The following is a 25,617-nucleotide window of genomic DNA, read 5'->3' as shown; positions in this document are numbered from 1 at the left end:
CACCACATTGTCAGCAGCTGACCAGTACCTGCTGCTCATTTCATTGACAAATCACCAGGGCCTGCCTTCCTGAAAATGGGAAGTTACTGTTAATGAAACAAGTGGCACCAGCGAGGATCTGCACTGCTGTAATGACTTTCACAGGGCAGGTCTGGGTCTCAGCAGCTAGGGACACCTTTGTGAGTGCCCAGAACCCCCTGGTGTGGAAAGCCCATTCGTTAAGCACTTGGGGCAATGAGAATGGTTCTCATTTGGATGCTGGGTGACTTTTCAATCCTATGTGAGGGATCAGACAGGTGACAGGACACCTATATCAGGACGCTTGGAGGGGAAAGTGACTCTTGTTTAAATAAAAGACCTTCTGGAACTTCCTAGCCTTGGTGAAATTATATATATATATATTAAAGATTTTATTTATTTAACAGGGGTGGGGGGTGAGAGTGTAAACAAAAGAAAGGAGGGGCAGAGGGGGAGGGAGAAGCAGGCTCCCCACTGAGCAGGGAGCCCAATGCCAGGCTCCATCCCAGGACCGCGGGATCATGACCTGGGCCGAAGGCAGATGCTCAACCGACTGAGCAGCCACTCAGGTGCCCCTTGGAGAAATACTTTGTAATATGCAATCACAGCCAAGACAGTCCCTGGCTCGACATTCACCCTGTGGGAGGGTGTATCTCTGGGTCCACTTCTCTACAGCTCCATCTCCTTGTGTCTACACGGGGGATGGCCCAGGATGGCCGGCCCTCCTGGGCTTAGCTGCTTGGCCTCCAGGCTCCAGTCCTTTGCTCCAGCCTCCAGGGAGGTTCTGCTGGCTCCTGCAGGGCTCCTGGCACTGGCCTGTCTGCTGTTTAGTCTATGTGAGTCCCTGGGTGAGCTGGTCAGAGTTGGTCGAGGGCATAGGTTCGTGCTGTACTGAGGGCAGCTTCTAGGTCAGCAGTGGTTCCGGTGCCCTGGGCCACCACTTGAGAGCCCCAGGCCTTGCCCCCCATGTGGCTGCATACCGCCAGTGCCCAGGCCTCTGCTGTGAAGGCTGGCATGGCACTCTGGGGACGGAAACAGAAGTGGCAGTGAGGCAGAGCAGCCCTTCCCCAGCTGGGCACATGAGAAGGGAATCAGATAAGGAGGCAGGAGAGCACTGGGCTGGGAACTTGTGTGTGTGGGGTTAACGAATGTCTGCTCCTTGTTTGCAAGGGTGTGTGGCCTGGACGGGGTGGTGGTAATTAGGGAGGCTCACAGTGCCTTCTCTGGTTGGAGGGCTATGGTTAAGGAGAAGAGATGGCCCTATCCCTGTCCTGGGGTGTCCTCATAGATCCCCTCTACCCTTCTATTCTTCCTCCTCGGAGGAATCAAAGGTGTGGAACCTGAGAGCTGGACCAGGATGGGCTGGTGAGTCTGCCCTCTTCCATCCCTTACCTGAGCCACCTGACAGGCACACAGCACGTGCCCCCGTGGCTGGGGGCTGAGGAGGAGCACAGATGTGCCGGGTGCCCGCTCACACAGCTGCCGCACCACCTTCACCAGCACCTGGGAAAGGGAGGGCCGATGGTGACCCCACCACTCTCTGGATTCCCGGCGACCTCCCACTCAGGATGTTCCACCCCCTTGAACCCGGCCCCAATGCTCACTGAGAGGGACTCGGCGGCAACTGTGTCCACGATCAGGGGCCCCTCCGAGTGCCGCTGCAGCAGCTCCTGGGTTTTCTGTGCAGCCTGGGGGGCGGGAAGGGAACCAGCCCTCACTTCTAAAGTGGGCCCCAGTCCAGAAATCCCCGCCCCCAGCAAAGGTCTTTGGCTTTAAGTGGAGGTGCCGGGGTGCTCTGCCTCGAATGGCTTATGTTCTTCCCATCCCCTTTACCTCTTCCCTCTCGCCACTGCTCCAGGCCCCCACAAATAGGACACTGAAGGTGAAGGCCTATGGCTGGAGCACATATGGACGAAAAGGGGGCGGGAGGAAGGTGGATCTGCAGTCAAGGAGCAATGAGGGTTGAATGGCCTGAGTCAGTTGGCTTCCTGGAGGCAGAGTCTGAGGCTGACTTGGGAGTTGAAGAAGAAGCACAGTTTGGCAGAGAGGGAAGTAGGGGAATGGCCTGGTGCTGGTGCCTAGCTAACAAGAGAGACAGGACCTATGCTCCCCGCCCCCCCCGCCCCCCGCAACTGCCCCATGTCAGACCTGGAGGCTTCTCAGTGTGCATGCTAGAGTGTCTCTGACCCTTGCTGAGCTGTGGGTATCAACCGAACTTCCTCCTACCTGCCCCAGCTCCAGCTTTCGGACAGCCGTGTTGGCACGCCGTTGTAGCACCTTTAGGGCAGCCTGCAGTTCCCGCCGCTGCCACTGAGGCATCACAGCCGTGTCCACAGCCTATGGCCAGAAGCCCATCAGCCATGCCCTTCCCTGAGCCCAGACTCTGAGGTGGGGGCCAGCATGGAGAGGGAAGATATCACATCCACCACGCCCCACCCTGCAGACAAGCGACAAACATCTAGGCCAGCTGGAGTCCAACAGGAATGCTGGGGAAGGACTGGAAGGGTCTGGGGAGGCAGGGGAAAGGAAGAGGGCCAGGAGAGGGTGGGGAGCAGCTGCACAGCAGGGGTGACCCTCACATCAATGAGTCGTCCCATGTCCTTGGATAGTCGGTGAGCCTCCACTACATCCTGGCTGCCCTGACTAAGCCGCTCTGTGGCAGCTTCTACTTCCTGGGCCAGGCTCTGGCCCACCTCTCGGGCCTGCAAGGATAGAACACGATGCTTGGGGCTACTGGCTTACTTTCACTCCCCCAGGACAGGGGCTCTCAACCCATTGTCAGCCAGGGCCAAATCAGAAATATTTAACAATCAGGACCAATCAAGGCACCAAATAATCACAACAGCTGCCAACAGCTGTGATGGCACAATTAGCACACAGGTATGAACCCTGGTTCTGCTGCTGGGCATCCCCCAGCCTGACAGCGTCAGCCATGTGTGCCCCTGCTGCCCCCCTATCCACATCCAGCAGTCTCCTGAACCCCGCTGGCATGCTGACCTGCTGGGCCTGCTCCCCAGTGACAGCAAGTAGGCGGACAGTGCCCTTGGTGAGCTGGCGCTCCCCAATGATGACGAGGTCCCCTACAGCCCCTGTACGCAGCAGGTGCCTGTGGGAAAAGGGAGGGAGAAGGAAGTCAGTGGGGATGGTGGGATTGAAAAGAGCTGCCTAAGCTCCAAACTGGGGGCTGGAGGCTCCAAAGACCAAAGAAGGATGAAGATCCAGGGCCCCAGGTCAGGGCGGGCAGGCAGGCAGGAGTGACTCACGTCCCACAGCACAGCTCCACAGAGGTCTGCAGTGCAGCTTGGGAGGCTGGGTCCAGTGCACGGGCCACAGGCACCCCCACTGATACCACCCGTACAGGGTCTGGGTATACCTGCAAGAGAGGGTAAGGGGACAAGTCTGTCAACTAGCCTGTGTATGTGGGGCAGTTGATCTCCACCGACGGGGGCTCCCCAACTCACCTCATCCAGAGAGCGCAGGCCAGGGACATGAACAGTGTGTGCCAGGGCCACCTCCTCCATGTAAACGGCCTCATCCTGCCCCACGGCCTCTTGTACAATGCCCTCCACTGCCTGGAGCTGCTCTGGGGTCAGTGGAGCCTGGTGGGATGGGGGAGGGGAAACAGATTGACCGGAAGTCATCTCCGTGCCTATAACGAATGCAGTAAGTGGCAGTCAATGTTCACCGACTATCCTCAGGTTCTAATCAGTTAACCTTTGTGGAGGAGACAATTCTTCTCCTTATAAAGCTACCTAGAAGCTGGGCCTGCTGGAAACTGCAGCCCTTTCATTAGGCACTAGAAGCTGGTGAAGAAAGGAAAACGCTCTTCTATACCCAGGGAGCTCGCCACAAGGGGCAGCCCTACAGGGGAAACAGGGGATGAGGGGGATGCAGGAGCCAGATGTGCGAGGAAGGAAGGGAGACAAGTGGCAAGGAAGGGAGGACAGCTCAAGTTTGAGCAAGGTCATGGGTGACAGCAGGAAGAAGGAAGCTGGGTGGCTGGAGGTGAAAGGAGGGCTCTGGACACCATGTGGCCTGCCCCCTCCCTGGTACGGGGGGAGCCTGAGGGCAAGATACCCCTCCTTGGGCTCAACAGGTCCTCGGACTGGCTAAGCCCTCCCCCCCCCGACCCCCGCCGGCCTTCATCAGACCATCTCTCTGTAAGCCTGCTGCTTCACTCAAAGCTTGTCTTTCTGTGCCCTGCTCACCTGCGTGGCCACGTCAAAGCGCAGCCGCTCGGGATTGAGATGGGAACCTCGCTGCTCCGTGCCTGGGCCCAGGGCCTGCCGCAGGGCCCAGTTTAGCAGGTGCGTGGCCGTGTGCTTCTCCATGCAGCCTAGACGCCAGGCCTGAAACACTTTTGTCACCCAGGATCCTGGGGGGCAGGGAGAGTCGAGACGCTGCAGGATATTCTGAGTGTCTGGGTGGCATCCTTACCTCATCCACATGTAGCTGCACCTGGTCCCCCACCTTCAGGCCCTCAGGGGCCACAGCCTCGTGTAGGATGAAGCCTCCACAGATCTGGGCCCGGGCCACTGGGAACAGCACATCCTGGGGAAGGGCAGGGGCTTAGGCATTAGAGTGACAGCTTGTAGCTCTTCCCTCCCCTTGGCTCCCTTCCCAGCTCAGCTCTGCCGTTTGCAGAAATTAACGTGTGTGTGTATGAGGGCTCACCTCCTGGCCCACCCGCACCAGGTAGCCTCGGTCTGAAGCCTGACCCCCCTGTTCAGCGTAGAAGTTGGTTTTGTCCAAGAGGAGGCCACAGTGCTGGCCTTTCCCCACAGAGGCCACAGCTGTCCCATCCTCCAAATATAGCTGGAGTACCTGGGCCTCACAGGGGTTGAACTCTGTCAGGGAGAAGAATAGTGATCAGGGCTAGGCAGGGGTGTGCAAGGTGGGATGTGGGTCTGTCTGTGCCTTACTTGAAGCCAACAGGCACGCGGCTGGGAGGGTGGGGTGGGGGAGGGGCACACTTTCAGGTGTCACAGCGACTCCTGGGGGCTATCGCAGGGGATGCACAGTGCTGGGAGCAACCGTCATAGACATCCCTTTCGGTCACTGCCAGGCACACCTGTGGCCACCAGCCTCAGTCCAGGCTCTCACCATAGCCTCCGCTGGGCCGCAGAGAGTAGTTGTACTTGGGACTGTCGTCAGTTGGGGGCACGCCTCGGCGCTGCAGCTCCCCCAGTGCGTGCACATTCAGCTGCAGTCCCTGCTTCTGAACTGGCTCGGCCTGCCGTGACCGGAGCTGTGGGACAGGCGTATGCGTATGGAAGGGGCAAGTGGACGATGCGACGGGATCTGAGCCTCACGGAGCCCTGTCCCTGCCACACAGCTGTGTGGACCGTGCAGCCCCCTCTGGAATAAGCCCACAGGACTTGGCTGGCCACTAGAGACCGTGGGCTGGCCAGTGACCCTCCCATCATGCAGGGTCCCAGGATCAGTCCTCCCTCCCTCACTGCTGCCCTTGGGGGTCCCCTCTCTGGGACGCTGTGCTGCCCTCTCCCCTTCTGCTCCTGTTTAGCCCACTGCACTAGTGTCCTCTACAGGCTGTGCGTACAGGGTAAAGGACAGACCCTACCTCAACCTCGTTTCCCTTAATAGCTGCATTCCTCCCCCAAGAACTCAGGGCTGGGGAAGGGGTTGTCCTGTACCTTGGCCTCCTCCTGGGCCAACCGTGCCAGCCCAGCAGAGTCCAGCTGCACCCCTTTCTCCTCCAGCATTAGCTCTACCAGGTCCAGGGGGAGCCCCAGGTTCCCAGACAGTGATAAGGACCAGGCCACTTCAGCTTTGAGGAAGGAAGACAAAGGGTGTTCAGGGTGAAGGGGCAGGATAGAAGGGGAAGGAATGAAGGAGGACGAGGAAGAGCTGGGGTTCTTCTAAGCACACAGAAGTCCCCAGGTGCCAAGAACAAGTGTCCCCTTCCTACACTGGGTAGGTCCAGGAGGGGTTAGCCTTCAGGCTCTAAGGCCAGAGCTGGGGGTAGCCCAGGGCACTTTGTCATCTGTCATTTCAGAGGAGAAGGGAAGCTCGATCTCGGCATGACGCCAGCCTTGGAAAGCAGACTGGAGGCTGGGCCAGCTGGGCAGTGAGGAAGTGGGGAGAAACAGGGTGGTGTCCGGCCACAGAGAGGTCTGGGTGTTGGAGATGGTGCAGGGAGAGGGACATGAGGGGGGAGGGTGTGGACGCTAGGCACAGGCCTGCCCCAGAGCTCCCTCCTCCACCTGTCTTGGCTTGCCTAAGTGAGGCCCTCACACCGCCCGTGGCTAGGCACTTCACTCACCAGGGAACAATTCAGAAGGCCCCAGGCACCTCAGGGTCTGATCGATGATCCGCCGACCCCGCTGCAGGGAGGCCAGGAAGGCTGCCTCCTCCTCTGATACCAGGCTGACTATCTGAAAGGGGAGGGGCAGGGCAGCGCTGGATCTAGGCCTCCTCAGGAGAGCCGCTTTCCACCCAGGATCTTGTTGCCCCCCCCCCCCCCCCCCCCATCCAGAGCCAGTACCTGGGCTGAGTGCTTCTGTAGTTCTGGATAAGCATCCCCCTGAGGGAGGTAGAAGGCGGAGGAGATGTGAAAGGCAATCGGCCTGCTGGTACCTCCCTTCCCTGGGCCTCTCTGACGACACCAGCCTTGGGAGCTCAGCTCAGGCCGATGATTAGGGAATGTAGGCAGAAAGGGGTCCCAAATTCAGAGGCTCAGCAGCCTGGGCAAGGAGGACTCCTGAGGGCTCTCCACTTTTTGTATGCAATCCCAGCTTTCTGAGCCCCACAGGACCTGCGCTGGACACTTTGGGTGGGGAGTCTAGGCTGGGGGCACTGTCTGGACTCAGCTGTAAGCTTCCTGAGTACCTAGGGAGACCCAGAAGAGTAGGCTCTGCCCTCACCAGTATCTCCACCACTACAGGCACCAGGCTGCCTAGGAACCCCGGCGGTGCCCGCAACACCTCTGTAGAGAACCGCACAGCTCGACGGAGGATCCGACGAAGAACCAGCCTGGAGGGGTTCAGAGGCCAGATATGAACGCCCAGCAACCCTTGGTCAGCAGTATGGAGAGTGGGGAGGACAAAGTCCAGAGTATGTGCTCTCATCTCAGAGCTCCCTGCCTTTCCCCACTCCTCCTGCCATCTCTACCCAACCCACCTCTCCATCCCCTTCCTTCCTCTCCCCTGCAACCACCACCAGCCCCTGCCTCTCTCTGTAGCCCTTCCAGACTCACGGGGCACCTGACATTCCAGGGTAGACACCGTCAGCGATGCAGACACTGAGTGTGCGGATGTGATCGGCCACCACGCGATATGCCATGTCTGTGCGACCCTCGTCTGCTGCTCCGACCTGGCCCAAGTAAGGGGGTGCCCCACAACCCTGGCAAGTGGGAGACAAGGAGACATGGATGCTGGCCCAGCTGACGTGGCTCAGGTGGAGTGCTCTTCGTCATTCCTAGAGCATTTACCTTTACGCCTAAAGCCGGCCACTTATATGGAACATCCTGGCTGGAGGGGCTTCAAACATGAATGGGAGCCAGTCCATGTCCTCCCAGGGCCACATTCAGCACTAACAGTGATCACAGCTGTGATCACGTAATGAATTCCCACTATCAGAACAGTGTGGGTACTTGAATGATGCGTTGTCTAATATCTGAAACATGCTGCTCTGGGAGGTATTACTAGCCTCGCTTTAAAGAGGAAACTGAGGCTCAGAGGAGCTGAGTGCCACAGGCCACTCAATCCATGCGAGCAGATTTGAGATTTAAAGCTGGTCTGTCTGACTCCAGGCGCTCTCGGCTGCCCATACCCACTCCTCCAGCCTTTATGGGGTTGGGGGTGGGTGTCAGCTGTGCCTAAGTGTAAGTGCACTGAAGCAGATGCCTAATTCATCAAGCTCCATACCTGGAGCCCCAAACCTGTCTCCTTCCTGAGCTTCCCCCTTTCCCTGCACAGTCCTGCCATCCACCACACTGCTCAGAGTCAAAAATTAGGGAGCAGGCCTTGACTTTTATTTCCCCTCCTCATCCAATCCATCACTGGGGCCTTCTGCTCCCATCTCTGTGAGATCTTTCAAATCAGTTACTCTTCTCCACTTCCACCTACACCATGCCCTACTGTTTCTTTCCTGGACTCTGCAAAAGCCTCCCAGTTACTCTTCTTCTCAGGTCTCCCTCCAGCCCATCCTCCACACAGCGAGAGTGGCATGCCTGCCTCCCACCTTAGAGCACTTCTCACTGCACTTAGAATAAAAATCCCACTGTGCACTTCAAGGCCCCAGGAGGTTTGACTTCTGCCTTCCTTTCTAAGGGAGACTGTTTCAAAAATGTCCACAATCCTTCCCTTTCCTGTGTGCTTGCCACTTTACAATGTGACCAAAGCTGCTTCCCATCCAGGGATGGAATTGTTTCTCCACCCCTTGAATCTGGGCTAACTAACCTTGTGACTCCCTTTGGCCAACAGAATGAGGTGGACACGACACTGTTCTGAGCCCAGGCCTCAAAAGGCCTCTGTGTCCTTCTATTTTTCTTCTTAGAACCGTTGCTGAGCTATGACGTGAACAAGCCCCAGCTAGTCTGGTGCTTGACCGACATGTAGCCTGGTCACCCACGATGCCCTGAACTGCCAGCCAGCCAGCCGATCCTTGGAAGTAGAACTTCCTCACAGCTGACTACAGGTCTATGAATGAACTCACAGAAGACCAAAAGAATGACCCAACAAAACACAGCTAGCATTGCTAGCCCACAGACTCATGCTACATAACTTATTATTTTAAAATACAAAGTGTTAGGTGGGTTGTTACACAGCAAAATCTCAGTGACACATTCTCCAGCTACATCCCACGTGACTCTACTTTAGCTAGCTGGCCACCCTTGTGTTCCTTTCCTGCCTCACAGCCTTGGTACCTGCTGTCCCCTCTACCTGGAATGAGCTTCCTGTGGCTGGCTCCTCCTCTTTCAGGTTTCAGCTCAAAGATCATCTCTTTGATGAGCCTTCCCCACACACCGGGTCTAAGATTCCTCTGTACCCATCCCCCTCTTCTTGTTATTATCACCCACCTGTACTGCCTGGTCACAATCTGCAATCCTGTTTAAATCTGCCATTTGTTCTTTCACACATTTATTATTTATCTCCTAGGCTACAACATAATCTCTGTGATCTCTTTTCTGTTTACTATTATTTTCCCATACCAAGTACAAAGGACTTCACCCAAAATAGGCACTCAACACATACTTTTTGAATGAATGAAGGAAGGAAGGAAGGAAGGAGTTAGGGGCAGTATCAGATAACAAACATGAATCTCAGCCTCATGTTTGACCCTGGTATCCTTGGCTGGTCTCTGTTTCCACATGAGGGAATACGTGAAGTACTCAACAAAGACGGAAAGCAATAGCTTCTGGAAGGGAAGAGGCAGGCTCACCTGGTGTATGGCTTTGAGCAGCGGGGAAAAGAGGTCAGTGTCGTAGGTGGAGGGTGTGCCTTGCAGCACAGCTACCAGTCTTTCCAGGCCCATTCCCGTGTCCACGTGCCGCTGGGGCAGGGGCTGCAGGCTTCCATCTGTCTCTCTGGCCAGGGAAGGTGTGCAAGGTGAGGCCCCACATAGGATTTCAGGGGTGAGGCAGATGCCCAAATGCAGTGGAGGAATGAGGAGGGGGCTGAGAGTGGGAGGAACCAGAAGGCAGTATCCACCCCTCCCACGCTATCTGTCCCAAGACAGATAGCGATGGCCTTTGTTCCTGTGTGTACTTTCTCATAAAGGGTGATCTCCACCCTCACCCCTCCGGCCCCTCAATGGGACCCACACGTCCCCTTTCTGGGATAGAATTCTTTGTCCTGAGAAAGAGACACGTTACAGCTGGAGGAAAATCTTAGAGATCATGAAGCTCAGCTTCATCCTGTGATACAACAGCAGAGGCCTGAGAGGAGCAATGACTAGTTTAAACTGTTATGAGCATAGTCAGTTGGGCATCTGACTCTTGGTTTTGGCTCAGGTCATGGGATCAGGCCCCTGCATTGGGATCCATGCTGAGCATGGAGCCTGCCCGGGATTCTCCTGAGATTCTCTCTTTCTCATTCTCCCTCTGCACCCCTCCTCAGTTCCTGTGTGCTCTCTCAAACAAACAAACAAACAAACAAACAAACAAACACTGTTAAGTGCACAGACTAGAGTTAAATCAATTATTATCTGAAAAGTATTTAGCAATGTGCCTGGCACACAATAAGCACCATTTAAGTGTTTGTTTTTCTTTAATAAGAAGCAGATCAAAGCCTCTTGGCTACCGCCTTTTCCATTTCTGGCCAGGGATTTTTCTCCTGCTTCAGCATTCCATTACCTGTTGTGTTGAATGAAGACCAGATTCCAAAGCTCCACCAGCTGGGGGGCTCCCACTCTACCAGCCAGGTCATAGTGGATCTCAGTACAGGGCCCACATGGGCCAGTGTCCCCCATCTCCCAGAAGTTCTCTTGTGGTCCAAAGGAAAGCACATGGCTGGCATGCACCCTGAGAAGAAAGCCGGATGAGTAGTAGGAAGACAGACAAACCTGGAAGCCAGAACCCTCTTTGCCATGAGAGCCTCTCCATCAAGCTCATCAAGAGGAGAGACAAGGCTGACCCCAGTCTGCTAGGATATGTTGAAACTCTGAGGACTGATGCTGGTACTCTCTATTTGCCAGTCCTTGTGCCCTCCAGAGATGGACAGAAGGGGCAGAGGCAGACTTACCCTAAGTTGAGCCAGATGTCCCTGCTCTCTAGGTCTGGGTCCAACCCTGCCTTGGGGTCACCACCAAAGTAGGAGACCCAGAGCCTGTCCTTAGGGATCCCATAGACTTGAGTCAGCAGTTCCCAGGCCATGCTGCAAGCCTCTTCCTGCAGGGGAAACCCACATGGGTTGGGAGGAGGAAAATGGGTAAGAAGTTGGCTCCACTGAAGTGTCAATCAAGCCACAAGACTTTAGCCCTCAGCTTTAGACAAAATTGCACTGCCCACCTTGTTTCCAGAACAAACCATGACCATTTCTGCTTGAGTTTTTTTTTTTTTTGTCCTGCCTAGAAAGCTTCCCCTCTTCTAAATCCTTTCTTTCAAGTCCCACCCTCTTCATGAAATTGTCTTTCCACCCTAACCCTGGGATGATTCCTAACTCCTGCATTTTAGTATTTCTGTCTGACCATTTATTCATTCAATTACTGATTAGCCATTAGGCAAGAAGCACAATCCTGGTCCTCAAGGAGCTTACAATCCAATTAGGGAAGTGAAACACATTCCTACCACACATGTTCACTTGTGTCACTTCACCTCTGTGTCTAGTAGGAGTCCTGTCTAAGGAGACACTAGGAATGGAGACAGGACTAATCCTGAGGCCCTGCTTGGCTGACAACTGACCCTTTCCTAACTTCAGGGCTTCCTGGAGACTCACCTTAAAATATTCACCCCCAAAAGCCCAATTGCCGAGCATCTCGAAGAAGGTATGATGGGAGAGGTCCCGGCCCACGTCTTCCAGGTCGTTGTGGCGTCCTCCAGCCCTCACACATTTCTGGCTGTTGGCCACACGTCGGAAGCCTGCCATCTCGCTTCGTGGATTCACAGTGCCCAGGAAGATCGGCTTGAACTGGAAACACATGAAGGTCCCAGTGCTCACTCCCTCAGGAGAAGGGAAAGGCGGGGAGCGGGGTGTTCAGACTGAAGGCTGGCTGTGCCCCTGAGAGTGCAGTGGGGTCTTGGATCAGGGGGCAATCTGGGAGCATGACGGCACCCATCTCTGGTGTGTGTAGAGCAGACCAGGGGTAAATAAATCACGAAACAGAGACCTCCTGCTAGTAAATCAGGCAAGGTAGAAGAAGGAGGTGTGTGTTGGCTGGAAACACAACACTGAATGGCTCCATCCCCCATTTCAGCTTCTTCAAACCACACCCAATAAATGGTATAAAACCCAGACCACAGGGCACACTTCACAAAGTCAGCGTTTAACAGCCTTGAAGGTTAAGCTATTCCCCTCACCCTGCTCGCCCATTTTACAGAGGAAGACAAAGAAATCAGGACAGTAAGTGGTGCTCAAAGTCAAAAGCTTAGAGAACACAGCCTAGCACATATTAAGTGCTCGATAAACATTTATTTAATGAATCAGTTCTCTTTATTTAAAGCATGAATAGATGAAGCCAGACTTCCCCCACCAGTCTGCCCCCGCAGAACGCCACACACCACACCCTCCATTCTTGGACCTAAAACTCCATCCAAACCCTGGCGTTCCCCAGGCTGGCCCTGCCCAAGCCCACACCCGCGCCCGGGCATCACAGCCCAACCACGCGCGGCCCTTCCCCCACAAGCCACGAGCTCCGCCCCTCGCCTCTTTCGCCCAATCCCGCGCCGCCTTTCTCCCACGATAGCTCACAAACTCCGCCCCCGCGCAGGGTAGCCCCGCCCCTACCTGGTTCATGCCGGCGTTGACGAAGAGCAAGCTGGGGTCGCCGCGGGGCCGCACGGAAGCGGACGGCACCAGCCGGTGGCCATGGCGGTCCCGAAAGAAGCTTAGGAAGGCGTCTCGCACGGCGGTGGCCTGGGCCGGAGGGGGCTGGGATGAGAGCGGCCGGCGGCTGGGGCCCCCCCACAGGGGCGACCTTCGAATGGCCCGCCGCAGTCCCCCGGCGGCCGATGCCATCGACGCCGCCATCTTAACTCGGGGCAGTGACTTCACGGGGTCAAAGGACACCGCGGGGATGGACGGTGACGGGGGAAGGAAGCCGCGCGCTTTTTACAGCGGCCCCTGGCGGTAGGAGGACTCGAGGCAACCCCTGCCTCCTGGGTGGAAGTGACAGGGAAGGAGACTTCAGCAGGAGTAGGCCTAGCTAGCACAGCTGCCCGGCATGTAGTAGGCCCTTAATTAATTTGTCATATTTATTAAGATTTACTTATATATTCATGAGAGAGAGAAGAGAGAGAGGTAGAGACGTGGGCAGAGGGAGTAGTAGGCTCCTCGCAGGGAGCCCGATGCAGGACTCGATCCCGGGACCCCAGGATCCCGCCCTGAGTCGAAGGCAGACGCTCAGCCGCTGAGCCATCCAGGCGTCCCAAACAAATACTGATTTAGAGCCTAGTGCCAGGCATTGTTTTAGGCCCTTAAGGTATATTAGTCACCACATTAACCAAAATCCCTTGCTCTCCAGAGATCTGTATTGTAGTAGTAATTGTTAGGTTTATTAATTTTGCAAGGTTGCAGCTGGAATTGCAGTGAACAGGCCGGGATTCAACTGCGTGTGTGTGTTTGTGTTTCCAGGCTGAGGGAGGAAGGCTGAAGTACCAAGAGAGGTAATACCAGCATTCATTCAAGAAGCATTCAGTAAATACATATTGAATATCAGCTATGTGCCAGGCACCCTTCCAGAGACTTGCCAAAGCCCTTTGCCCTTTTGTTCTTAGGGACCAAAGCAAGCCCTCTGGGACAGGAGTCTAGTGGAGACAGAACAAACAGCATCTGCTCCGTTATTAATTGCTTAATAACATTTGATCTTTTACTTGTTTTAAAAGATTTTATTTATTTATTCGTGAGAGACACAGAGAGGCAGAGACACAGGTAGAGGGGGAGAAGCAGGCTCCCTGTGGGGAGCCAGATATGGGACTCGATCCCTGAACCGGGACCAGGCCCTGAGCCGAAGACAGACGCTCAACCGCTGAGCCACCCAGGTGTCCCAACATTTGGTCTTTTGATTTGCCTGGGGATTAGAGAGAATCCAGGTTGTCAGTGCAAGAAGAAGCTGTTGACCAACAGCGGCAGAGATTTCTCTCTTGGCTTCCCAATGCCCTAGGGTTTTGTGTGTTTTGCTTTAGGGCAAGAGAGATACCTGTTCCACCTCCTGCTTCTGTCTTTTTCTCCATGGTAACAGCTGTGACTGCAAATCCGGCACAGGCCCTTGAGGGTACAGCCAGGGTCCTCATGGGGCTTCTCATGATAACCTCTGCTCTTGGTTTGGGAAATTAAACAGGATAAGAAGAGAAAAAAAGCCCAACGGGGGCTGCAGAGCTGAAATCAGGGTGGTCACCTACAAGGCCTTAGCTAACCACCGTGGTGGTCTTTTGATCCTTCTTTATGAGTTATGTTCTTTAGGGACTTTGGAAACATGGTTTCCTTGGGAAATGTGTAGTCTTTTTTTGGACTTGAGTTTCTATAGCAATAGTGAATTATCAACATTGTATTCTGACAGAGCGCGTAGCATCCATCCCAAGATCCTCTGTTTCTTCCCTTGCCCATGTAAATTAAACGAGTTGTTTTGAAAGTGTGTTTTGCCTGTTTTGGTTTTTCCAATGTTTTTGGAACAGGAACCCAAAGCCAGATGGGGATTTCTATGAGATTGATGATCTTGAGACAAGACTGTGAAATTCTTCCCCAAACTGAGATGGGAGTGTTTTGCTAGAGAAAATCTAGCTGGGCCCTCCAACCAGTACTGATGTTACCTTTCTTTCTCAGATTTTTTCCAAAGGGTTTTTAGATTTTGTTTATTAATTTTAGAGAGCAGGAGGAAGAGCAGAGGGGAGGGAGAGAGAGGGGAAAGCATGTCAAGCTGACTCTGTGTTGAGTGTGGAGTCTGACTCGAGGCTATCTCACGATCCTGAATCATGAGCTGAGGTGAAAACAAGAGTCAGATACTTTACCAACAGCCACCCAGGTGCCACAGGGACTCTGTGTTTGGACAAACGTGAATCCAGTGTGGAGCCGTGGATTATTTTTCCAAACAGCTTTATTGAAATATAATTCACATACCTTACAATTCACCCATTTAAAGTGCACCAATTCAGTGGCTTTCAGTACATTCATCATCTGTTACCATAATCATTCTCAGCACACTTTCATCACCACCAAAAGAAACCTTACAACCTTTACCTGTTAAGCAGCCCCCAGCCCTCTCAGGCCTAGGCATCTATTAATCTACTTTGTCTCTGTAGATTTCCCTATTCTGAACATTTCATATAAATAGAATTACAATATATGGTCTTTTGTAACTAGCTTTTTTTTTTTTTTTTAAGATTTTATTTATTTATTCATGAGAGACACAGAGAGAGGCAGAGACATAGGCAGAGGGAGAAGCAGCCTGATGTGGGAAGTGATCCCAGGATCCCCAGATCATGACCTGAGCCAAAGGCGGATGCTCAATCACTGAGCCACACAGGCATCCCATGTAACTGGTTTCTTTCACTTAGCGTATCTTCAAGATTTATCCCATGTTATAGCATGTATTGTGGATTTTTGGAAATGTATTTCTTGAGTTCTGTTTGAAGAAGGGTTTTTTCTCCATCTTACTATTTTGTCCCTGCCACTAAAAAATGATCGTTCTCTTTTCTTTAAATGTGGTATTCTTGGGGAACCTAGGTGGCTCAGTGATTGAGCGTCTGCCTTCAGCACAGGTCATGATCCTGGGGTTCTGGATCCAGTCCTGCATTGGGCTCCTCACGGGGAGCCTGCTTCTCCTGCCTGTGATTCTGCCTCTCTGTGTCTCTCATGAATAAATAAATAAAATCTTTTTTAAAAAATGTGATACTCTCTGGTAGTCAGTCTCTTTTTTTACTCCGGTGAAGTCAAGTAAGTCTTTTAGAATTGTGATGTTCTGATTTGCCACTGTCCTCTGATGAGGAAGTGAAGCTTAAGGTCTGCAGTTTCTCAAGATACATACATATGGAGAGAACTCACCCGACTGGGAAGTTACTGCATTTTGGGGTGTAAAAGGCAAAATTTGGTTGGTTTCCTGGGAGCTGTTCAGCTGGGTTTGGGTGCTGCTTTCCCTGGGTCTGGGATTGCCTTTGTCTTGTTGTTTGGCTTACTTATCTTGGCAGGTCCAAGACGCCCATTCTTTGCGCCTTCTGTTTGCCTCATTTGTGAGAAGCAACGCCCTTATTCTGGGAATGGAAATTGTCCTTCCTGATTTCCCCATTGGCTTTGAGAGCAGGAACCTGAGGTCAGTGATGCATTCTGTCCTGGACTGATGGTCAGAGGAGACACAAGGGAATTTTTACTCTTACTGATCATAGGGAACTCAGCTTTGGGAACTTCCTCATCATAAAAGCTGTCTTTTAGTGTCGAGGTGAAAAGTTCCCATAAGAGGTATTTCTAGTTTTGTTTATTTATTTATGGCTTTGACTTATCTCGATTGTGAAAGCAACACTTGTCAAATGTTAGTATGCATAGAGATTTCATGGGATCTTGTTAAAAACACAGACACTGACTCAGTAGGTCTGGGTAAGCTTGAAATTCTGTGTATCAAGTAGGCTCCTGGGTGGTGCTCTTGCTGGCCTTAGCCTAGGAGACCTTACCCTGAGTGACAAGGCTGTGGTAGAGGACTTGTGGCAAGAGTCGGGACACAGGCTTTTGCTTGGGGCAGGGTCCTAGGGTTTGGATGTTCTTGGCCTCTCTCCCCTTTCCCCCCCCCGAGCAAGTGGGTGGAGCTGGGGGGATGTGGGGGGCCTCCCCGTGTTCATGCTTGCTGCCACCAGCTTCAGCTTGGGTCAAGGTGGGGACCTGCGTCCTCCTGTTGCTAAGAGATGGGGAGGCTGAGGGGAGCAGGGGCAGGGGATGGGAGCAGAGCCTAGCCTGCGAGGACTGGCGAGGGTGTGGGGGTGTGGGTGGCGGGGTTCCACGGATAGGAGCCCCCTGGTATCAGGAATTCAGTGATTAGTGGAGCCTCAGTGTGGCAATGCCCTGTTTGTCCATATTCATTTTTTAAATGACTAAATTTTAATTTTTATTATAAATTTTTAAAAAAGATTTATTTATTTATTTATTCATGAGAGATACAGAGAGAGAGAGAGAGGCAGAGACACAGGCAGAGGGAGAAGCAGGCTCCATGCAGGGAGCCCGACGTGGGACTTGATCTTAGGTCTCCAGGATCACGCCCTGGACTGAAGGTGGCGCTAAACCGCTGAGCCACCCAGGCTGCCCTAAATAACTACATTTTTATTTTTATTTTTTATTTTTTATTATTTTTTTAATGACTACATTTTTAATGGTTATATGTAAGTACCTTCGTAACATCCTCGATTCGCCTCTTGCCAGGAAAATCTAAAATATTCTCTCTGGTCCTTTGGAAAAAGATGGCCAGTCCCTGTGTTAGAGATTTTTTGTTTTTGTTTTGTTTTTGTTTTTGTACTACCCATCCCCCCACTAAATCACATAATAAAACACAGATGTAGAAAAGTCAACCAAACCAAACGTATAGCTTAATTATTAGAAGGCAAACATCTTTGTATTCACCATCCAGGTCACAAAATAAAACTTTGCAGCAACCCCAGAAGCCCTCCTTGGACTCACCCCCTACCCAACCACGTTCCTTCTTCTGAAAGGGACCACTATCCTCACTTTCATAGTAATTATGATTTGGGGTGTCTTTACAGTTTTATCACCCAAATATACATCCATAGATGCATTTTATTTATTTTTATTTTTAATTTTTTTTAAAGATCTTATTTATTTATTTGAGAGACAGAGAGGGAGAGTACAAGCAAGCAAGAGAAGCAGAGGGAGAGAGATAGGGAGAGTCAGAATCCAGGCTGAGCAGGGAGTCTGACATGGCTCCTATCCCAGGACCCTGGGATCATGACCTGAGCTGAAGGCAGACGCCTAACCTACTGAGCCACGCAGGTGCCCCCTTAGATGCATTTTAAAAAGCTTTCTTAAAATACACTTTCAGACTTTTTATCTGTGGATTTCTTCTTAATCTCCTTCTTTTCCTTATGGTGTGTAGAATTTTTCAGTCTGTTTTTGCTGACTGCATATTCAGTGTTGAACTCATTCAACATTTTCTGCCCTCTCTTATTTCAATCAAGTTAGCACCTAGATCCGGAAACATAATCTGACACAGGTTTGGATCACTTTGGTGATACTCTACATTGTAGTGTACTCTTTCATCAGAGAGCACATTGATGTCTGGTTTCTTTCTTTCTTTCTTTCTTTCTTTCTTTCTTTCTTTCTTTCTTTCTTTCTTTCTTTCTTCTTTTCTTTCCTTTCTTTCTTTTCTTTCCTTTCTTTTCTTTCCTTTCTTTCTTTTTTAAAAGATTATATTTATTTATTCTTGAGAGACACAGAGGGAGAGGCAGAGACATAGAGGGAGAAGCAGGCTCCTCGCAGGAAGTTGATCCCCAGACCTGGGATCACACCCTGAGCGGAAAGCAGATGCTCAACCACTGAGCCACGCAGGCGTCCCTGTGTCTGGTTGTTTTTCTTTGATCTTAGTAGCAACATACACAAAATGTCTGTATCTGTTAATTCAGTGAAAGGTGCCACATGGTGATATTTATATTCTATCATTTCTTTTTCATTTATCAGTTGGAATATTTCTAAAAAGACATACTTCCTCTAATCTTTTTTTTTTTCACCAGTGGTACAGTTAATGTAGAAAAGGCAGGATACATGCTTGATTTTTCTCTATTAAGTTATCAGCTTTTAAGATAGCGAATTTGTTTCCTATCACCCTTCAAAGGTGATCTATTATGTTTTTCAGTATAAATTATGAACTGCAGCATTTTTGATGATATCAATCCATTGCAATTGTTATCTCTATTAAAACTAAGATTGTTCCATCTTTCCTCAGCAAGATTCTCTTTGATTTGACTTCCAAGTCTTTTTGTCATGACCCTGATAGTCATTGATAGGTTCCTTACTTTCTGTTATGACAAGATATTTCTGGCTCACATTGTACGTTTTTTGTCTCAGACTTGGAAACAGCCATTTCCAAAAGCCCTGGTTACTTTTAGTAGGAAATGACATTTCCAAACAACAAACTGGGTGCTGGGATGCTCATTGCTATTGAGTTGGTCTTTGTTTCTAGTTTTTTATGGGGGACAGAGATAGGAAAAATATCTATTTACAGATAAAGTGTTCCATTAGAAGTTTTTTTCCTTAGAGGTAGTGTGCATGTGCGCACACAAGCGAGCAGGAGGGGGGGGCAGAGGGAGAGAGAGAGGGAGAGAGAGAATCTCAAGCAGGCTCCACACCTAGCACGGAGTCCAATGTGGGACTCAGACTCACGACCCTGAGACCATGACTTGAGCCAAAATCAAGGGTCAGATGCTTAACCAACTAACCCCTCAGGCACCCCTTCATTAGAGGTTTTAAGCATGGAAGTGACATGATCTGATTTATACTTTTGAAAGATCATTCCACCGTGAAAGCTTGGACTATGAGAGCAGGAGGGGAAGCAGGAATGTTTATTAGGATGGTGTTGTCCAGGAAAGAGGTGGTGGACAAGACTGAAGCAGCAGAGAATAGAAGAAGTTGCTGGATTCAGGCTATCTGTGGAGACAGCTATTGATGCTAATGGATGGGATGCTGTGAAGGAGGGAGGAGACTCATTCTAAGTTTAAGAGCTGAGGAACTGGGGTGGGGGTGTGTGTGGTGCCATTCACTGGCATGGGAAAGTCTGCAGAAGGAGAAGGTCTCTGGAAGGGAAAACAAGAGTTTGCTTTGGATATATTACGTTTAAGTTTGGACATCTTAGTGGAGATGTCACCCGATGGGTATAAAAGTCGAGCAGAGGCAAGTCAGAGCTACAGCTATAAATTTGGGAGTCACTAGTACATCTGTGGTCCTGGATGAGATAAGATCACCTAGTAGAAGAGTGAGATGAAGGAGAAGCAAAGAGGGTCAGTTCTCAGTTGTGTCCTGGGGAGCCAGAAGAGGAGAGCCAGCTGGGAAGCTTGAAAAAGCACTGGGGGCCAGGAGGAAAACTAGAAAGAGGGTGGTCACACCAAAATGTCAAGAAGAGATGATGTTGTAGGAGAGAATGGCCAGTTGTATTGAGTGTTGGGCAAGATGAGAGTGGAGACCTGACCAATGGACTGGGAGAGATTGCAGAAATTTCAGTGGATTCGTGGGAAAGAAGGGCCAAGGTGGTGAGAAGGGCTGGAGGCGAGGGTGGGGGGAGTTGAGAAGGTGGACCCCAGAAATATAGGCAACTCTGGAGGGAATTTGCAGGGAAGAGAAGCAGAAAAAAATAGTAGAGGTTGGAAGGAACTCTGGGCCCAAGGGGTCGATCTATCTCATTCCCTCTCTCTTTTTTCTGTGTTCATTTCTTTTTAAGAATGGCCACATTAAGGCTTGTTTGTGGGCAGATAGGTATGATCCAGTACAGAGAAGAAACTGATAAAGCCAGAGAAGGAGAGGACTTTTACAGTGGCAAAGTTTTTAAGTATTTGAAGAGATTGAAAAATTCAGTGCAGGGGCACCTGGGTGGCTTAGCGGCTGAGTATCTGCCTTTGGTTCAGGTCATGATCCAGGGGTCTTGGGATTGAGTCCCACATCAGGCTCCCCATGGGGAGCCTGCTTCCCCCTCTGCCTGTGTCTCTGTCTCTCTCTCTGTGTCTCTCGTGAATAAATAAATAAAATCTTAAAAAAAAAAGAGAGAGAAAAGTTCAGTATAAAAGGGAGAAATAGGCCAGAGTCAGGAGCTGCGACACTACTATTAGCAAGGGAAGGAAGTCTGGATACCACTGCTAGTAGATTGTGGAGCTAGGGTTGGAAAAGCCAGGGAGTGCTCCTTCTCCTGCATCTGTTTCCTTAGTGAACATGTAGTGAGGTGAAGAGATGAAATTGCTGCCTTGAAAAGCCCCTTTTCTTTTATTTTAAACATGCATTTGATTTTTTTTTTTCTTAAAGATTTTATTTATTTGAAAGAGAGAGCACAGGAGCAGAGGGTTGGGTCAGAGGGAGAGGAAGAAGCAGACTCCCTGCTCAGCAGGGAGCTGAATATGGGGCTTAATGCAGGATGTGGCTTGATGTGGGGTGGGGCTCCATGCAGGACTCCATCCTAGGACCCTGAGATCAAGACCTGAGTCAAAGGCAGACACTTAACAACTGAACCACCCAGGCACCTCTGCCTTGAAAAACTTATTGAAGGAGATTTAGGGAAGTGTAGTAGACAGTGTTGGCTGCTCATTTAAGATTTGAGGTAAAAATAACTTTTTTGTGGCTCTGTAAGGTGACAGATGGTAACTAGATTTATTGTGATGATCACATATATAAATATCTCAATGTATACAAATATTGAAAGCAATATGTTATGCACCTGAAACTAACACAGTGTCGTATGTCAATTATCTCTCTCTCTCTCTCTCTCTTTTTTTTAAAGATTTTATTTATTTATTCATGGGAGACATAGAAAGACAGGCAGAGACACAGGTAGAGGGAGAATCCAGGACTTGATCCCAGGACCTCAGGATCACGCCCTGAGCCAAAGGCAGCCACTCAATCACTGAGCCACCTAGGCACCCCTGTCAACCATATTTAAATAAAAAAAAAGAAAGACTTGGGGGAGCCTGGGTGCCTCAGTCATTTGAGCATCCAGCTCTTGATTTGGCTTGGATCATGATCTCAGGGTTCTGGGATTGATTGAGCTATATGGTGGTCCATGCGCAGCGAGGAGTCTGCTCAAGGATTCTTTTCCTCTCCTTCCTTTGATCCCCCCTAAATAAAGAAATAAATCTTAAAAGAGAGAGAGGGAGAGAGAGAGAGAGAGAGAGAGAAAGAGGGCAGCCCCATTGGCCCAGCGGTTTAGCGCCACCTTCCGCCTGGGGTGTGATCCTGGAGACCTGGGATTGAGTCCCGCGACCGGCTCCCTGAGTGGAGCTTGCTTCTCCCTCTACCTGTGTCTCTGCTTCTCTCTCTCTCTCTCTGTGTCTCTCATGATTAAATAAAATCTTAAAAAAAGAGAGAGAGAAAGATATGAGGTCATGGATTTAAACAGACTGGTCAACACAGTGGAATTTTCTCCATCTATGCTTAGCTGCTCAAGTGCGAGCACAGAGCGAACAAATCATTGGGCTTAGTAATTAGGGCTGGGGTTCTACTGAATGTGATGGAGCGAGGGGGTCAGGTGTAAGTAATAGTGTTTGCAGGGGACTGGTTCAAGATCTGTACTTTGTTCCATATTTGAGTTCGAAACCCTATCCGTATATGTACTCATCTCAACCAATAGTTTTAGTTGACATCATGCCCCCGGTCTTGAAACACAAACCTTAAACAAAAACATGCTATATATGATATGTGGCTCCTCCCTTCTTCCTCTTTTGGAAACTCTGTTTTTTTTTGTTTTTTTGTTTTTTTTTAAGGTGAAGAAAAGGGACAAAAGACTCTTAGCCTGTAACACTGAAAAGTTATGTTAAAGAAATAGTCACTGGTTTAGCAAGAGAAAAATCTGTGCTTAAGCTGACTTTTCATCAGGAAAAATAGGGCCAGAAAACAGTAGACAGGCAGTTTTGAGGGGCTGAAAGAAAAAAACCTGTCAATACAGAATTCCATATCCAGCATGGATATCTTTGAAGAATAAAGACAAAAATACAATTTCAGATAAAAATGAAGAGAACATATTTTCATTAGACTGCACCACAAAGAAATTCTTCCAGCTGAAGGGGAATACTCCCTGATGGGAAATTGAGTCTTTAGGTGAAGGAAGAACACTGGGATTGATAACTAGGGATAAATATAACAGGCTATCTTTTTTCTTCAATTTATTTAAAAAACATTTAGCCATTTAAAACAATAATTTTGCAAATGTATCATTCCATTTATTGCTCTTCTTTATGTTATGTAATATATATGTCATAGATACAGTTATGACATGAAGGATGGACGTGGTAGTGGAATCATACAATTGCAAAGTTCTTATATTTTATTTATTTATTTATTTTAAAGATTTTATTTATTTATTCATGAGAGACACAGAGGGGAGAGGCAGAGACACAGGCAGAGGGAGAACCAGGCTCCAGGCTCCACACAGGGAGCCTGACGTAGGACTCAATCCCGGGACTCCAGGATCACGCCCTGGGCTGAAGGCAGCGCTAAACCACTGAGCCATCCAGGCATCCCAGTTCTTATATTTTATAGAGTGGAATAATATTCACTCTAAGTGGACTCTGAAAAGTTAAGGGTATGTAGTGAAATCCTTAGAGCAATGGTTCGTAAAGTGTGACATGAAGACTTTGGGGGATCCCCAAAACCAGTTCAGGAGGGCTGCAAGGTCCTCCTTTTTCCAATAACATATGTATATAAGGTTGTATTTTCTTCTGTATGCCAACCAAAACAGCCTATCACGCCAGATTGAATGCAGAAATTGATATGAGTATCCATCTGTCTTTTATTAAGCCAGACATTCAAGAGATTTGCAAAAACATAAAACAGTGCTCTCTTCTCATTAATTTTTAAAATATATTTAAAAATATATTTTTCATAAAAACACTTTATGTTAACATAAAATATTTAAATATTTAAAAAATTTTCAGTTTACTTTCATGTATCTGTATATCTGTATTTTCTCCCCCATAAAGACCATAAGAGGTCTTTGGGGATCTTCAATACCTTTTATGAGTATAAAAGGGTCCTGAAACCAAAATGCTTGATAATGGCTCCTTTAGAACAAACACTCAAAAATAATACAATCAGCAGCATTATTCACAATAGTCAAAAGCTAAAAACAATCCAAATGTTCATTGGTGGAGGAATGGATAAACCAAATGTGGTGTATACATGCAATTATGACTGCTGGAAAAGGAAATGAAGTACTGATACATGATACCATGTGGATGATCCTGGAAAACATTATGCTAATTGAAAGAAGTTAAACACAATAGGCCACATATTGCATGATTCCATTTATGTGGAATGTTCATGGTAGGCCAATCCACAGAGACAATGTAGACTTGTGGTAGACAGTCACTTAGGAAGAGGAGAATAGAGAGAGATTGCTTCATGGTTAGGGAGTTTTATTTTGGGAAGATGGAAATATTTTAGAACAAGATAGAAATCGTGATTGCACAACATCGTGAATGCACTAAATGCCACTGAATTGAACATTTTATTTTATACTTTTTAAAGATTTTATTTTTTCACGAGAGACAGAGAGAGAGAGAGAGGCAAAGACATTGGCAGAGGGAGAAGCAGACTTCCCATGGTAAGCCTGATGCAGGACTTGATCTCAGGACCCCGGGATCACAACCTGAGCCAAAGGCAGATGCTCAACCACTGAGCCACCCAGGTGTCCCTGAATTGAACATTTTAAATTGGTTAACTTTATATTATGTAAATTTCACTTCAATTTAAAAAAAGTAACAAAGTATAGTTAAAAGGGCAATGGAGAAGTTAAAATGGAATTTAAAAATATAGTTGTCTCCAGGGGCTCCTGGGTGGCTCAGTTGGTTAAGTATCTGCCTTCAGCTCAGGTCATGATCCTAGGGTCCTGGGATCAAGCCCACATCCCACTCCCTGTTCAGTGAGGAGCCTACTTCTTCCTCTCCCTCTGCTGCTCTCCCTGCTTGTGCTCTCTGGCTCTCTCCCTGTCAAATAAATAGAGTCTTTAAAAAAATGTAGTTCACTCCAAAGAAGATAGGAAAGGAGGGCTAGAGGAACAAAAACCATGCAGGACAAACAGAAAACAAGTAGCAGAATGGTGGACCTAAATCCAGTCACATCAACTATTACAACATCCTACAACATAGTAATTCTTCTAGGTACTTAACCGAAAGAAACAAAAACACGTATTTTCAAAAACACTTATACGTGGATGTTTATAACAACTTCACTTGTAGTATCCAAGAACTTGGAACAGTCCAAGTGTCCATCAACAGACAATTATGGGGCAGCTCAGGTGGCTCAGTGGTTTAGCACTGCCTTCGGCCCAGGGCCTGATCCTGGAGACCTGGGATCGAGTCCCACCTCGGGCTCCCTGCATGGAGCCTGCTTCTCCCTCTGCCTGTGACTGTGCCTCTCTCTCTCTCTGTGTCTCTCATGAATAAATAAATAAAATCTTTTAAAAACCCGGGAGGATTATGGTATATTCATATGTTGAAATATAACTTAGTTGTATAAAAGAACAAACTACTGATGTACATGGATGAATATACATGTATATACAATATGGATAAATCTTTAAAAAATGCTGAGTGAATGAAACCTTACCCAGAAGAATATGTACATGATGATACTTGATGATTCCAATTTTATAAAGTTCTAGAACAGGGGAAACACATTGTGTGTGTGTGTGTGTGTGTGTGTGTGTGTGTGTGTGTGTATGTGTTTCTTAAGTAGGCTCCACACCCTGTGTGGAGCCCAGCATGAGGCCTGAACTCAGGACCCTGAGATCAAGACCTGAGCTGAGATCAAATCAGGTGCTTAACTGAGCCACCCAGATGCCCTAAAATGCATCTGTTTTTTAAATCTGATTTTTAAAAAACTGGGAACACTTGAAGGAAGTTTCTGGGTGATGGAAATGTTCTTTCCTCATAGGAGTTGGCTTACACTGTTATACATCTTTGTCAAAACTCATATTAAAGCCTTTCGGGATCCCTGAGTGGTGCAGCAGTTTGGCGCCTGCCTTTGGCCTGGGGCGCGATCCTGGAGACCCGGGATCGAATCCCACGTCGGGCTCCCTGCATGGAGCCTGCTTCTCCCTCTGCCTGTGTCTCTGCCTCTCTGTCTCTCTCTGTGTGACTATCATGAATAAATAAATAAAATCTTAAAAAAAAATAAAGCCTTTCATATGGGAAGCCTGGGTGGCTCAGTGGTTTAGTGCCTGCCTTTGGCCCAGGACATGATCCTGGGGTCCTGGGATCAAGTCCCACATCGGGTTCCCTGTGTGAGAGCCCTCTGTCTC

The 25,617-nt window shown here is 49.3% G+C and overlaps 2 protein-coding genes across 2 annotated transcripts in view; one reads left to right on the top strand and one right to left on the bottom strand.

Annotated features, from left to right (window-relative positions):
• Positions 1-473: 473 nt before the first annotated feature.
• On the bottom strand, positions 474-13,864 carry AARS2 (alanyl-tRNA synthetase 2, mitochondrial). The gene is made up of 22 exons (XM_041726829.1): positions 12,423-13,864; positions 11,415-11,606; positions 10,722-10,867; positions 10,334-10,501; positions 9,421-9,565; positions 7,235-7,380; positions 6,903-7,011; positions 6,524-6,562; positions 6,302-6,413; positions 5,673-5,806; positions 5,122-5,266; positions 4,693-4,865; positions 4,456-4,569; positions 4,227-4,367; positions 3,480-3,617; positions 3,282-3,391; positions 3,016-3,124; positions 2,598-2,720; positions 2,245-2,355; positions 1,623-1,706; positions 1,411-1,521; positions 474-1,040 (listed from the first exon to the last, which is right to left on the bottom strand). Exons 1-22 carry the CDS (start codon positions 12,663-12,665, stop codon positions 876-878), a joined length of 2,958 nt encoding a protein of 985 aa, XP_041582763.1. The 5' UTR covers positions 12,666-13,864; the 3' UTR covers positions 474-875.
• A 2,022-nt stretch (positions 13,865-15,886) lies between these two features.
• Positions 15,887-25,617, top strand: part of SPATS1 (spermatogenesis associated serine rich 1) — a 51,258-nt gene continuing 41,527 nt past the window's right edge. The window contains 1 exon segment of the mRNA XM_041747987.1: positions 15,887-15,939. Coding sequence (XP_041603921.1) covers positions 15,887-15,939 — 53 coding nt within the window.

This window comes from Vulpes lagopus, chromosome 1 (assembly GCF_018345385.1).
Source record: "Vulpes lagopus strain Blue_001 chromosome 1, ASM1834538v1, whole genome shotgun sequence".
Taxonomy (NCBI): Eukaryota; Metazoa; Chordata; class Mammalia; order Carnivora; family Canidae; genus Vulpes; species Vulpes lagopus.
This window is presented reverse-complemented; position numbering and strand designations above follow the sequence as displayed.